The sequence below is a fragment of the Carcharhinus amblyrhynchos genome, chromosome 35 (assembly GCF_965287045.1).
Source record: "Carcharhinus amblyrhynchos chromosome 35, sCarAmb.v2.hapA, whole genome shotgun sequence".
In the NCBI taxonomy this organism is placed as follows: Eukaryota; Metazoa; Chordata; class Chondrichthyes; order Carcharhiniformes; family Carcharhinidae; genus Carcharhinus; species Carcharhinus amblyrhynchos.
In genome coordinates this window covers 4,682,484-4,698,389 of record NC_137358.1, presented here as the reverse complement: position 1 = coordinate 4,698,389, position 15,906 = coordinate 4,682,484, and the positions used below count along the sequence as shown (strand labels likewise).

The 15,906-nt window shown below is 46.7% G+C and overlaps 1 protein-coding gene across 5 annotated transcripts in view; it reads left to right on the top strand.

The window, feature by feature from the left end:
* LOC145361782 (liprin-alpha-3-like) overlaps positions 1-15,906 on the top strand; it is a 137,045-nt gene that overhangs the window by 86,998 nt on the left and 34,141 nt on the right. For all 5 annotated transcript variants that reach the window (XM_080217752.1, XM_080217755.1, XM_080217754.1 and 2 more), the window contains exons 13-14: positions 10,289-10,515; positions 11,874-12,114. In XM_080217752.1, coding sequence (XP_080073878.1) covers positions 10,289-10,515; positions 11,874-12,114 — 468 coding nt within the window. The remainder of the gene's footprint in view (positions 1-10,288; positions 10,516-11,873; positions 12,115-15,906) is intronic.

The window sequence follows — 15,906 nt, the reverse complement described above, 5'->3', positions numbered from 1 at the left end:
TTTAATAGGATTTGTTTTAACACTGGCCACAGAATTGGTAACCAGAGAAATCAGACTGAAGATAAATGGCATGAGCCAGAGGAGTGAGGAAAAATCTTTTGCTGCACAGTGAGTTATGTCCTTGGACGCCCCATCTGAAAGAGCGGAGGATGCAGATCTACTATTCATTGTCGATGGGAAGTTGAATAAATTCTGGATAAGGCTGGAGTTGCAGTTTGAGGGAGAGAGCGTGGAGGAGGGGAACTAAGTGGCCGCAGTCGGCCAAGTTCCCTCTTTCCGTGCTGGACAATTTTATGAAAAGCCAGTGTGATAGCTAAAAGTATTGTGGAGCGAAGCACTCTGTAAAATTGGCTCAAATGATTCTGAATGTCAGCTACTTTCCGAAGCTGAAGGCAACTCGCTCGATCAGCAACTTGAGCAGAATTGCTTGACAAAATCTTGTGTGATTGTCCGTTTGTGTAGCCCTGCATTGGGAGTGTGACAAGGCAATAAACCAGGTCCTGTCCAATAGAGCACTGATTTTAACCTGCTCTGTGGTTGCCATGTAAGTTTTTTTTAATTAATGTCACAAGTAGGCTTGCATTTATTTTTATTCATTTGTGGGACACGGGTGTGTCTGGCTGGGCCAGCATTTATTGCCCATCCCTAGTTGCCTCTGGAGGGCAGTTGAGAGCCAACCACATTGCTGTGGTTCTGGAGTCACATGTAGGCCAGACCGGGTAAGGACGGCAGATTTCCTTCCCTAAAGGAACATTAGTGAAGCAGATGGGTTTTTCTGACAATGGTTTCAGGGTCATTAGTAAATTCTTAATTCCAGATTTTTTTATTGGATTCAAATTCCACCATCTGCTGTGGTGGGATTCGAACCCGGGATCCCCAGAACATTAGCTGAGTTTCTAGGTTAATAGTCTGGTGATAATACCACTAGGCCATCGCCTTCCCTCTTAACACTGCAATGAAATTACTGTGAAAATCCCTCAGTCGCCATACTTTGGTGCCTGTTCAGGTCTATTGAAGGAGAATTTAGCATGGCCAATGCACTCTAACCAGCACGTCTTTCGGACTGTGGGAGGAAACTGGAGCACCTGGAGAAAACCCATGAAGGCATGGGGAGAATGTGCAGACACACTTACAGCGACCCAAGCTGGGAATCGAACGCAGGCCCCTAGAGCTGTGAGGCAACAGTTCTAACCGCTGTGCCACTGTGCCATCCCTTCTAGAGGGTAGAGGTCACAGGATTTGGAAGGTGCTATTGAAGGAGCCCTAACGTTTATTGATTAATATCACAAGTAGGCTTACATTAACACTGCAATGAAGTTACTGTGAAAATGTCCCTAGTTGCCACACTCCAGCGCCTGTTCAGGTACACCGAGGGAGAATTTAGCATGCCCAATGCACCTACCTAGCACATCTTTCGGACTGTGGGAGGAAACCCACGCAGACACAGGAAGAATGTACAGACTCTGCACAGACAGTGGCCCAAGCCCGGAACTAAACAAAGGTGGAGGCCATTCAGCCCATTGAGACTGTGAGTGCTCTCTGAAGGAACTATCCAATTAGTGCCAGGCTCCTCCTTGCTCCTGTTAAAGCAGCAAAACATGCATTGATTTAGTGTCTTATACAACCATTGGACATCTCTAAGCACTCTACAGCCAATGAAGTACTTTTGCAGTGTAGTCACTAATGTAGGAGACACAAAAGCATGAGGTAAAGATCCTACGATGATGACCAGATAATCTGTTTTTTGATTGAGGGATACTGGCGATAATTCCCGTGCTCTCCCTTGAAATCCAACCACAGGATCCCCACCTGAGCAGTTAGATGGTGTCTCGGCTTAATATAGGAATTAGGAGCAGAGGAAGGCCATTCAGCCCTTCGAGCCTGCTCCACCATTCAAGCAAATCATGATTAATCTCTCCCTGGTCTCAAATCCACCTCCTCATCTTTTCCCCATATCCCCTTATCCTTTTTTTATTAGAAATATATCTATCTCCTTCTTGAAACCATTCAATGATTCAGACTCCACTGCGCTCTGGGGCAGCAAGTTCCACAAATTCACCACCCTCTGCGAGAAGTAATTTCTCCTCATCTCAGTTTTAAATCCACCCCCTCTCAACCCATACCTGTGACCTCTTGTTTGAGATTGCCCCACAATTTACTTACTCAATCCCTTTTAAAATTTTATGTACCTTGATCAGCTCCTTCCCTCATCCTTCTAAACTCCAGCGAGTACAAGCCCAAACTGTTTAATTTCTCCTCATGCGTCAACCCCTTCATCCGCGGAAGCAACGCCAGACGGCACCTCCAACAGTGCAGGGCTCCTGCAGTAGTGCACTGGAGCGTCACCCTTGATTCTGGCACTCAGGCCCCTGGAGTGATTCAGCCCGGAACATTGTTACTCGAAGACAAGAGTGCACCCCTCCTACCCCGGTTATGAGATGTTCAAATATTTATCCAGTTACGGTGATAGGGTTTGGTAGGGGAAGGGTGGTGGGGGGTGCACAGTGTAAGCCGCTCTTTTGGAGAGTTGGGGCAGACTCGATGAGCCGAATGGTGTTTTTCTGCACTGTGGGGATTCTGTAGAGCAAAGCTGGGACAATAGAGCTAAAGTGTGAGCTGATTGAATGTTGGAAGGGCTCAAGGGGCTGAATGGCCTCCTCCTGTTCCTAATGGGATTACCTACCCAGTGCATTGACCCAGACAGGAGTGTGGCGACTAGGGGGAATTTCACAGTAACTTCATTGTAGTGTGAATGTAAGCCTTACTTGTGACTAATAAACCTTAAACTTTACAACTAAGCGATCCTATTTATGCTTAGCCCTGTTTGTTTCAGTTTATGCAAAGACTTCATTTTAAGATATTTCTGTCAATGCAACTAACTCTGCTAAGCTTAAAATTGACTGCTAACCTTACACGTGGAAGCAGAAGGGTAAGGTTTGGCTAAAAGTTGACTGCATTCCTAAAGGGTACACAATGCAGGCAAAGAAGCATTTCATAGAATCATAGAAACCCTACAGTACAGAAAGAGCCCATTCGGCCCATCGGGTCTACACTGACAGTAATCCCACCCAGGCCCTAACCCCATAACCCCATGTATTGACCCTGCTAATACCCCTGACATAGAGTCAATTTAGCATAGACCAATCAACCTAACCCACACATCTTTGGACTGTGGGAGGAAACCAGAGCACCCGGAGGAAACCCATGCAGACATGAGGAGAATGTGCAATCTCCACAAAGACAGTGACCCAAGCCGGGAATCGAATCCAGGTCCCTGGAGCTGTTCTTGAGTTGGTTGGTGCATGACCCCAGACTTTTGTATCTTTTTCCTGACGGAAGAAGGTGGAAGAGAGAATGTCCAGAGTGCATGGGGTCCTTGATTACGCTGGCTGCTTTGCTGAGGCAGCGGGAAGTATAGACAGAGTCAATGGATGGGTTTGCGTGATGAATTGGGCTACATTCATGACCTTTTGTAGTTCCTTGCGGTCTTGGGCAGAGCAGGAGCCATACTAAGCTGTGATACAACCAGAAAGAATGCTTTCTATGGTGCACTTGTAAAAGTTGGTGAGAGTCATAGCTGACATGCCAAATTTCCTTAGTCTTCTGGGAAAGTGGACGCGTTGGTGGGCTTTCTTAACTATAGTGTCAGCGTGGAGGGACCAGAACAGGTTGTTGGTGATCTGGACACCTAAAATCTTGAAGCTCTCGTCCCTTTCTACTTAGTCCCCGTTGATGTAGACAAGGGCATGTTCTCCACTATGCTTCCTGAAGTCGATGACAATCTCCTTGGTTTTGTTGACATTGAGGGAGAGATTATCATTTAGAGGTTCATTAATATAAAAGCCTGATACTCACTTCAAGTGAATAATAAACAAATGATTTATTTGACCAACAGGAAATTTAACTAAACCAGTAACATTTTAACTAAAGGATGGTTTGACTGAAATGCTGTTCAGTACCAAAGCAGTAATAACAGAATCAAAGTCACTCGCAAAAAGTATGTATATCCAACCAGGTCTGATGACTTGGAAGGTTTGGAGTTTTTTTCCTGGTTATTTCTTTGTCTGTAAGGTCTTTCTGACTTGATATCCTGTTGTTAGATAGACGGGGAATTCTCTTTAGAGATAGCTGTTTTAGCTGGCAGGGTGGAGAACCGCTCCAGAGATGACCTTCTGTGCTGGCTCTCTGTTGAACTCAACTGAACTCACTGAACAGAACTGGAGTCACTAAAGGTCAAAGATGTGCGGGTTAGGTGGATTGGCCATGCTAAATTGCCCCTTAGTGTCGGGGGAACTAGCTATGGTAAATTCATGGGGTTGTGGGGATAGTGCCTGGGTGGGTATAGACTCGATGCTTTGAATAGCCTCCTTCTGTACTGTAGGGATTCTATTATTCTAAGGCAGTTGGGTTCCTGTTTATACTCCTAATGACCTATCGAATTCCCTGTGGCCGGATTGGTCTGAGTTGGACAACAACAACAAAATTCAAATTTGATAGGGTCCTGACTGAGTGTCTCCTTTAATCTGTTAGGCTATCAAAATGCAATTACCCGCAAATACTGTTACCAAGGTAATCCTGATGCTTGGTAACAATTGTTACCATCTGTGTACTCTGTTTGCCTGCATTTCAAACATCCCAGCATTGAACCCAAAACCAGGATTTTAAAGGGACCCCGCACTGTTGTTCTCCTTCTAGTGTTTTACATTCTTTACATCTTCACAAACTCCCCTTAGCACCAATAGGAAGGCAGCCCATTACAAGGATAGTTGAGCTTGGCTGATTAATGGCTTGAGTGTGGGGGAGGGGGGCAGATCATAGAATCCCTACAATGCAGAAAGAGGCCATTTGGCCCTTCGAACCTGCAGCAAGCACAATCCCATCCAGGCCCTATTCCTGTAACCCCACATATTCACCCTGCTAATCCTCTAGGGTCAATTTAGCGCAGCCAATCAACTTAACCTGCATGTGATAAAACCTCCAGGAAGACGTCCCATCGCAGCTGGCAACCCTGGTTCCTAATTTTTAAAAAATATTCTTTCATGGGCAAGGCCAGGATTTATTCCCCATCCTTAATTGCCCCTTGAACTGAGTGTCTCACTTGGCCATTTCAGAGGGCAGTTAAGAGTCAACCACATTGCTGTGGCTCTGGAGTCACGTGTAGGCCAGACCGGGTAAGGACAGCAGATTTCCTTCCCTAAAGGGGCATTAGAGTAGAATAGAATCCATACAGTGCAGAAGGAGGCCATTGGGCCCATCGAGTCTGCATTGATGACATAAGAACCAGGAGCAGGAGTCGGCCATTTGGCCCCTCGAGCCTGCTCCACCATTCAAATAAGATCATGGCTGATCTTTTCATGGACTCAGCTCCACTTACCCACCCACTCACCATAACCGTTAATTCCATTACTGTTCAAAAATCTATCTATCCTTGCCTTCAAAACATTCAATGAGGTAGCCTCAACTGCTTCACTGGGCAGGGAATTCCACAGATTCACAACCTTTGTGTGAAGAAGTTCCTCCTCAACTCAGTCCTAATCTGCACCCGCTTGTTTGAGGCCATGCCCCAGAGTTCTAGTTTCACGCACCAGTGGAAACAACTTCCCTGCTTCTATCTTATCTACTCCCTTCATAATCTTATATTTTTCTATAAGATCTCCCCTCATTCTTCTGAATTCCAATGAGTATTGCCCCAGTCTACTCAGTCTCCCTTCATAAGCCAACCCTCTCAATTCCAGAATCAACCGAGTGAATCTCCTCTGCACCCCCTCCAGTGCCAGTATATCCTTTCTCAAGTAAGGAGACCAAAACTGTACACAGTACTCCAGGTGTGGCCTCACCGGGTGACAATCCCACCCAGGTCCTATCCCCGTAATCCCACGTTTACCTTGCTGGTCCCTCTGACAGTAAAGGAAATTTATGCATGACATCGAAACTAGAAACAGGAATAGGCCATTCAGCCCTTCGAGCAATCTGCACATCTTTGGAGATTAAGGGGCAATTTAGCATGGCCAATCCACCCAACATAGAATCATAGTATCCCAACAGTGCAGAAGGAGGCCATTCAACCCATCAAGTCTGCACCGACCACAATCCTCACCCATCCCCATAACCCCACGTATTTACCCTGCTAATCTCCCTGACACTAAGGGGCAATTTAGCAGGCCAATCCACCTAAACCTACACATCTTTGGACTGTGGAAGGAAACTGGAGCACCCAGCGGAACCCCACATAGACTAGGGGAGAACATGCAAACTCCACACAGACCGCCAAGGTTGGAATCGAACCTGGGTCCCCGGTGCTGTAAGGCAGCAGTGCTAACCACTGTGCCACCGTGCCACCCATTAGTGAATCAGATGAAGTGATCCGACAATCGATGATGGTTTCATGGCCAGCATCACTGAATTTTCTATTAATTACTAATTAATTTAAATGCTGTCCTGTGCTGTGGTGGGATTTGAACCCGTGATCCTGGAGCTTGAGTCTCTGTATTTATACGTGAGCAAATTACAGCGGAAGCTGGAGGTCTGAAATAAAAACAGAAGATGCTGGAAATGCTCAGCGGGTCTGGCAGCATCTGTGGGGAGAGAAAACAGAGTTAATGTTTCGAGTCTGATGTGATTCGATTGAGGCTGTGCCTTGCTTGTGTTTTTATTGTGTGCAGTTTTGGTCACCCTGTTATAGAAAAAAGACACTGATAAACTAGGAAGAGCACAGAGAAGATTTATAAGGATGTTGCCAGCATTAGTGGGCCTGAGTTATACAGAGTGGTTGGCCAGGCTGGGACTTCATTCCTTGGAACGTAGGAGAATGAGGGGTGACATTATCGAGGTGTATAAAATCATGAGGGGCATAGATAGCATGAATGCATGTATGTATGTTCATCCTATCATACGGGTGGCACAGTGGTTAGCACTGCTGCCTCACAGCGCCAGGGACCCGGGTTCAATTCCAGCCTCAGGTCACTGTCCGTGCGGAGTTTGCACATTCTCCCCGTGTCTGCGTGGGGGTGCTCCGGTATCCTCCCACACTCCAAAGTTGTGCAGGTTAGGTGGATTGGCCATGCTAAATTGCCCCCTTACTGTCAGGGGGATTAGCAGTGTAAATATGTAGGATTACGGGAATAGGGCCTGGGTGGGATTGTGGTTGGTTGAAAGTTAAAATTTATTTATTTAGTCACAAGTAGTCTTACATTAACGCCGCAATGAAGTTACTGTGAACATCCCCTAGTCGCCACACCCAGGTGCCTGTTCGGGTACACTGAGGGAGAATTTGACATGGCCAATTCACCTAACCTGGTGCAGACTCGATGGGCCGAATGGCCTCCTTCAGCACTGCAGAGAATCTATGGTTCGTTTTCCCAGGGAGGGGGAACTGAAAACTAGAGGGCATAGGTTAAAGGTGAGGGGGGAAAGATTTTAAAGTGACCTGAGGAGTAACTTCTTCTCTGGAATGAGCTGCAAGAGAAAGTGGTTGAGGTAGGTTCAATAGTGACACTGAAAAGCATTTGGATAAGTACATGGATGGGGAAGGATTAGAGAGAGTTGGGCCAAACGCAGACAATTGGGATTGGCTGGGAGGGCATCATGGTTGGCATGGGCCTGTTGGTCCGAAGGACCTGTTTCCATGCTGTATTACTGTATGACTCTGTGGCTATGATATCACCACTACACCACTCACCCCCCCAAAGTAACTGTGCTGCTGAATGTTAACAGGATATGTGTCTTTTTCTCTCTCTCTCTCTTCCTCTCGCTTTCTCATTCCTGTCTTCCTGCTCCTGTCCGGATCCTGCAGCATGTAAGTGAATCGCTCCCTGGATTATTCCGTATCCGTTTTGCATGTTTGCTCGTGTGGAACAGTTGATGTGCGGCGAGGCGGGAGAAGGTCGTTGGCCGGAAAGGCACAGTGTCCCATTCCCATCGCAGTGCACAGTTTTCGCCACATAAGTAATAGTCCTTCCTACCATTATTCCTACCAAAGTGGACCACCTCACACTTGCCAACATTAAATTCCATTTGCCATTTCCTGGCTCATTCGCCCAGCCTATCTAGATCCTTCTGCAGACTCTCCACACCCTCCGCACAATTTGCCTTTCCTCCAATCTTGGTGTCATCAGCAAATTTCGACACCCTGCACTCGGTTCCCTCCTCCAGATCATCTGTATAAATGGTAAATAGCTGAGGCCCCAGCACCAACCCCTGAGGCACTCCACTAGTCACCATCCGCCAATCCGAATAGCACCCATTGACCCCCACTCTCTGCCTCCTATTTGACAACCAATCCTCTATCCACGCTAACACCCAACTCCATGTCCCCTGACCTTCTGCAATAACCTCTTGTGAGGTACCTTGTCAAACGCCTTCTGAAAATCCAGAAAGACCACATCCACCGGTTCTCCTCTATCCACTGCCCTAGACACATCCTCATAGAACTCTAGTAAATTTGTCAGACACGACTTCCCTTTAACGAAACCATGCTGCGTCTGCTCTATCAAGCAATTCCTCTCAAGATGCCTCGCTATTTCCTCCTTGATGACGGATTCTAACATTTTACCTACCACAGACATTAAACTAACCGGCCTATAATTCCCTGCCTTTTGCCTGGCACCCTTCTTAAACAACGGCGTAACATTAGCCGCTTTCCAATCTTCTGGCACTTCCCCGGGACCTTGGGGTCCTTGTGCATGAGTCGCAAAAACCCAGCTTGCAGGTGCAGCAGGTGGTCAGGAAGGCGAATGGGATGCTGGCCTTCATAGCGAGGGGGATTGAATATAAAAGTAGGGAGGTCTTGCTGCGGCTGTATAGGGCATTGGTGAGGCCGCAGCTGGAGTAGTGTGTGCAGTTTTGGGCGCCGTACTTATGCAAGGATATTTTGGCCTTGGAGGGAGTGCAGAGGAGGTTTACTAGGCTGATGCCGGAGTTGAGGGGGTTGAGCTATGAGGAGAGGCTGAATAAATTAGGCTTGTACTCGTTAGAGTTTAGAAGAATGAGGGGAGATCTCATTGAGACGTATAAGATGATGAATGGGATGGATAGGATAGAGGTGGAGAGACTCTTCCCGCTCAGAAAGGACAGTAGGACTAGGGGGCACAGCCTCAAGATAGAGGGGGGGCGGTTTAGAACGGAGTTGAGGAGGAACTTCTTCACTCAAAGGGTGGTGAATCTCTGGAATTCTCTGCCCGTTGAAGTGGTGGAGGCTGCCTCGCTAAATATTTTTAAGACGCGGGTTGATGGGTTTTTGATAAGAGAGGGGATTAAGGGTTATGGGGAGAGGGCGGAAATGTGGAACTGAGCCACGACAGATCAGCCATGATCTTATTGAATGGCGGGGCAGGCTCGAAGGGCTAGATGGCCTACTCCTGCTCCTATTTCTTATGTTCTTATGTTTTGGTCTCTGTATTTGAGGAAAGATGTAGTGACATTGGAGGCAGTTCAGAGGAAGTACGCTTAGATTGATTCCAGAGACGAGGGGTTTGTTGTATGTAGAGAGATTGAACAGTTTAGGACGATACTCTCTGGAATTGAGATGAATGAGGGGAGACAAATTGAGGTATACAAGATGATAAAAGGTGTGGATAAAGTAGACGTGGAGCGGATGCTTCCTCTTGTGGGGCATTCTAGGACGAGAGGTCACAGTTGTAGAGTTGAGGGGTTATGGGGAGAAGGTAGGAAAATGGGGATGAGGAACATATCCGTCCGTCATCATCGAATATCGGAGCGGACTGTACAGTTACCTGATGTTATTTTCCTCTTGCTGCATGTCCCTGGGAGTTAGATCCAGTGTAATTTGCATATCCTTGAAATTAGATCCAGTACAATTTGCATATCTCTGGAATTGGATCCAGTGAAATTTGAATAACTCTGCAGTTAGATCCTGTGAAATTTGCCTGTCTTTGAAGTTAGAGCCAGTGCAATTTGCATGAATCCAGAATTAGATCCACTGTAATTTGCATATCTCTGGAAATAGATCCAGTGCAATTAGCATGTGTCTGGAATTAGATCCAGTGTCATTTGTATGAATTTGGAGTTAGAGCCAATGAAATTTGCATATCTCTAGAATGAGATCCACTGTAATTTGCATATTTCTGGAGTTAGATCCGGTGTAATTTGCATATCTCTGGAGTTTGACCCAGTGTGATTAGCATGAGTCTGGAATATAGATCCAGTGAGTTGTGAGTGTGGCACTGTTGCTGTTAGTGTAAATATCTGGGAGGATAGTGTTGGTGAACTCACACTCACGTCACTCACTGGGACTAAACCACGTATCTGACTAGTTTCCCTTTCCGAGCAGGTGCAGACGCTGAATGAGCAGGAATGGGAACGTGCCCAACAGGCCAACATCCTGGCCAATGTGGCCCAGGCCTTTGAGAGCGATGTAGATGGCTCCGACATGGAGGAGGACGAGCGGGAGAATATATTCAGCTCGGCCGATGTCCTGTCCCCCAGCGGACAGACGGACGTCCAGACCCTCGCCCTGATGCTACAGGAACAGCTGGAAGCCATCAACAAGGAAATAAGGTAGGAGGGAGGGATTCCTCCGCGGAAGCCTGACCTTTCAGACCCATTGCCCAGCCAACACTGTGTCCAATCATTATGGAGCTGCCTGGGTCTCAGTGAGGGAGTATGTGAGCATCGAAGCTCAGGAGTGATCTTCAGAGAATCACAGAATCCCAACCATTCAGAAGGAGGCCATTCGGTCCATCGAGTCTGCACTGATCACAATCCCACCCAGGCCCTCTCCTCATAACCCCACATATTTATCCCACTAATCCCTCTAACCTACGCTCCCAGGGCACTAAGCGCCAATTTAGCGCGGCCAATCAATCGAACCCACACATCTTTGGAGCGTGAGAGGAAACCGGAGCACCCGGAGGAAACCCACGCACACACGAGGAGAATGTCCACACAGACAGTGACCCGAGGCCGGAATTGAACCCGGGTCCCTGAAGCTGTGAGGCAGCAGTGCTAACCACCGCGCTGCCCTTATTGACCCTTACAGAGGTCTATAAAATAATGAGAGGCATAAATAAACTAAACAGTCAACATCTTTTCCCAAAGGTACAGAAATATTGAGCATATTGAATGTATTCAGGAGGCGGCTGGATATAGCACTTGGGGCGAACAGGATCAAACGTTATGGGGAGAAAGCAGGATTAGGCTACTGAGTTGGATGGTCAGCTATGATTGTGATGGATGGCAGAGCAAGCTCGAAGGGCCAAATGGCCTCCTCCTGCTCCTGTCTTCCCTGTTTCTATGAGACTAAAACTAGAGGGCACAGGTTTAAGGTGAGAGGGGAGGGGTTCAAAAGGGCAGTTTTTACACTCAGATGGTGGTGAGTGTCTGGAACAAGCTGCCAGAGGTAGTATTAGAGGCGGGTACAATTTTGTCTTTTAAAAAGCATTTATAATAATCACATGGGTACGATGGGTATAGAGGGATATGGGCCAAACACGGGCAATTGGGACTAGCTTAGTGGTTTAAAGAAAAGGGGTAGCATGGACAAGTTGGGCTGAAGGACTTGTTTCCATGCTGTAAACTGCTATGACCCTGTGTGTGTGTGTGTGTGTGTGTGTGTGTACATTTTAATCTGCTGATGGACTTGCTAATGAATAGAAATGTTTGCTTTCGGGGAGCTAGGGATAACGTTCCGCCTTGTACCTAATCCAAAGCCACGGGGGGAGAATGTTCTAACTCCGCATAGACAGTGAGCCCAGCTGGGAATCGACCCCGGGTCCCTGAGAGGCAGCAGTGCTAACCACTGTGCCACCGTGCCACCCTAATCTAGTAAGTGGATATCCAGGGCAGAAGGCTGACACTGCCCTCCCTGGAAGTGGCCAAACTGTCAGCTGAAATCCTCACCTGTTTGTCTGTTTCAGGATGATCCAGGAGGAGAAGGAGACGACAGAACTCCGGGCGGAGGAGATCGAGAGCCGGGTGGGCAGCGGGACCCTGGAGGGACCACAGTCGGCTCGGTATCGCTCGGCTCCCACCCTCCCGCACTCCGTCACCGCGTCGACCCTCGCCAGCCCCTCGCCCCCAAATAGTGGCCACTCCACGCCCAGGCTGACGCCACACAGCCCTGCCCGCGAGTCTGACCGGCTCAGTGTGGGGAACGCGGTAAGCTTTTTGTCGTCCGGCTTAGGGGCCTGCGCAGGAGGGTGGGAGCGCGGGGGCTTTGCCGGAGCAGGAGCCAGTGTAGATCAGCAAGCAGATTTGGCCAATGCTGAATCTCTAAACACATACTGAGTTTTAAGCTGATTATCCCAGACCTATATCTGTAGAGAAATGTGTAGACTCGATGGGCTGAAGGGCCTTCTCTGCGCTATTTGACTTTATGACTCCTCCATGGTAATGTTATGAAGCAGAGATAGGTTCCCCCAATCTGAGAACCAACACCCAACCACTCAGTGAGGAGTACCTCATCTCACAATCTGCAAAAACGAATGGTATCAGCAACTCTGAGTGGTTAAATCAAAATAACCCCCAGACACTCTCTAAAGTAACACACTTCACTTATCTAAGAGTGAACAAGCTAACTAAACTATTAACAAACCCAATAAAACACGATTTCCAATGGAATGCTATTTAGATAAGTACAATTCTCGGTCAGTAAAAAAAAAAATAGAATTTTAGGCACTCTCTAAATTACAACCAGGTTTGGCATCTTCTGGAATATTCTGGGTTTCTCTGTTGATCCTTCTGTGTGGAACTTCTTTCTTCTCTGTTGTCTTTGCTATTGAGACGGTCCCCCTGCCTATTCTTTTGTACCTGTGACATCCCCTACAATAACATTGGTTCTAGGTTGCGAAAAACATCAAATTCAAATCTGATAAGTTACTGGTATCTAATTTAAACTGATAGGCTGAATTCAAAAACCTGAAAACTTGTTACCAAAGCAACTCTGCTGCTTGGGCTTTGATATGAATGTTTCAGTCTGTGTACTGGCATTTTTTTAAATCCTCTAAGCACAGCAAAGGCACCACCGTTTAAAGGGACCATGCAATGTTTTCTCCTCTTATCATTTTATCATTTTACAAACACCAAATTTTAACATTTACTTCTCAATCTACAATTCCTCTAACTCTACTTCACAATAATAATGTGCAGAAAATTAGAAAATGCTGGAAAATCTCAGCAGGTCTGACTTTGATTTGATTTATTATTGACACATATACTAGTATACAGTGAAAAGTATTGTTTCTTGTGCGCTAAACAGATAAAGCATACCGTTCACAGAGGAGGAAATGAGAGAGTGCAGAATGTAGTGTTACAGTCATAGTTAGAGTGTAGAGAAAGATCAACTTAATGCAAGGTAGGTCCATTCAAAAGCAGCAGGGAAAAAGCTGTTCTTGAGTCAGTTGGTACATGACCTCAGACTTTTGTATCTTATTCTTAAAGGAAGAAGGTGGAAGGGAGAATGTCCGGGGTATGTGGGGTCCTTAATTATTTTGGCTGCTTTGCCGAGGCAGTGGGAAGTGTAGACAGAGTCAATGGATGGGAGGCTGGTTTGCTTGATGGGATACATTCACAACCTTTTGTTGTTCCTTGTGGCCTTGGGCAGAGCAGGAGCCCATACCAAGCTGTGATACAACCAGAGGGAATGCTTTCTGTGGTGCATCAGGTTGATGAGAGTCGTAGCGGACATGCCAAATTTCCTTAGTCTTCTGAGAAAGTAGAGGCATTGATGGGCTTTCTTAACTGTAGCATTGGCACGGAGGGACCAGGACAGGCTGTCGGCGATCAGGACACCTAAAAACTTGAAGCTCACAACACTTTCTACTTCGTCCTGATGACCTTTGCCTGACAGCTGTTGCAGAGCATGATGGGACAGGTTTAGTTTATTTATTTAGTAGCATTACAAGTAGACTTACATTAACGCTGCAATGAAGTTACTGTGAAAATCCCCTAGTGTGCACACTCTGACACTTGTTTGCGTAGGTGATGTGAATTAGGATACAGGCAGTAGAATTTTAGATTTACTGAGATTTACCAAGAATGGAATATGAGAGGCCACATGATAAAATAGCACCTTGAGAAATAGGAGCTGGAGACAGACATTTAGCCTTTTGAACCACAGTTATACATTTGATAGAAAACTTAAATATTTGATTCTTCTCCAGAGCTATGCAGAGATGAAGTGTGCAATATTATTAACAAGAGTCTTGAAATATCTCTTCTATCACAAAATGTCTTGCACTCATGCTAACCTCTGGTAGCTGTTTACTTTGCTCTGAGTCCACATCCAGGCTTAACCAATCGAGCATGATCCATGAGTATGGATCAGTTACCAGACTCACATAGTCAAACACTGAACAATTGAGTACTAAAACTATAATTATATCTGATCTTCTTGTTCAGCTCCACCTTCCTGCCTGTATTTTTGATATTCATTTGTGGAGAACGGCCAGCGTTTATTGCCCTTTCAAATGGCCCACAAGAAGCCGCCACCTTCTATCCATGTGGTGTACGAGCACCATGGTGTGGAGATGCCGGCGTTGGACTGGGGTAAACACAGTAAGAGGTCTCACCGCTGTTAGTGTTAGTGTTGTGAGACTTCTTACTGTGTACGAGCACCCACAGGGAATTCCAGGATTTCCAGTGAAGGAGTGGGAATGTAGATCCATGTCAGGATGGGGTAGGACTCAGAGCGGAACTGGCAAGCAGTGGAGTTCACATTTCCTGATTAATGCTCTGTGTACGTCTTTTTAAGTTTTTCAGGTTTATTTATTAGTATCGCAAGTCGGCTTACATTAACACTGCAATGAAGTTACTGTGAAAATCCTCTAGTCGTCACACTCCAGCACCTGTTTGGGTACCCTGAGGGAGAATTTAGCACGGCCAATGCATCTAACCTGCACGTCTTTCGGACTGTGGGAGGAAGCCAGAGCGCCTGGAGGAAACCCACGCAGATACAGGGAGAACATGCAGATTCCGCACAGACAGTGACCCAAGCTGGGAATCAAACCCAGGTCCTGGTGCTGTGAGGCAGTAGTGCTAACCACTGTGTCACCTGACCCCAGACAGACAGATCTGTCTTATCAGACAGGCCCCTCACATTAATACAGATGCAGTTTAGCCTTCCAATCCTCCCATGTGCCTTCTCCTGCCCATGTCTCTGCCTGCTGGACTGATCGAGTTTCCCTCTGACTGAACCACGCTCCCAACTCTACATCTACTCAGTGTCCCACCCCGCTGCCAAACATCACTTATTTTTGCAGTCTTAACCAACATTAGATTAGTAAATAATAAAAAATATGGAGTTATGTGACGTTCTCCTTCTGAATCGAAATGGGACAAATTTGACAAAAGTCTGCTGCATTGGGATCATTCTGTTCATGCTCGGGAAGCGCATTTATGGAGTTATTAGGGCACAGAAGGAGGCTATTCAGCCCATCGATCCCATGTTTCTGGAACTATGTTGGAACAAGTTATGTCAGAGAGTTGAGCAATGTTCTCGCAAGGATATGTGGGATGAAGTGGATTACCCTTCGAAAGAGCTGGCACAGACTTGATGGGCCGAATGACCAGTTTTGGTCTCCTTTTCTGAGGAAGGATGTTCTTGCTCTCGAGGGAGTGCAGCGAAGGTTTACCAGGCTGATTCCGGGGATGGCGGGACTGATGTATGAGGAGAGGTTGAGTAGATTAGGATTGTTTTCACTGGAGTTCAGATGAATGAGGGGGGATCTCATAGAGACTTATAAAATTCTAACAGGACTAGGCAGGGCAGCCACGGTGGCACAGTGGTTAGCACTGCTGCCCCTCAGCGCCAGGGACCCAGGTTCAATCACAGTCCATGTGGAGTTTGCACATTCTCCCCGTGTCTTTCTGGGTTTCCTTCGGGTGCTCCGGTTTCCTCCCACTGTCCAAAGATGTGTGGGTTAGGTTAATTGGCCATGCTAAATTGACCCT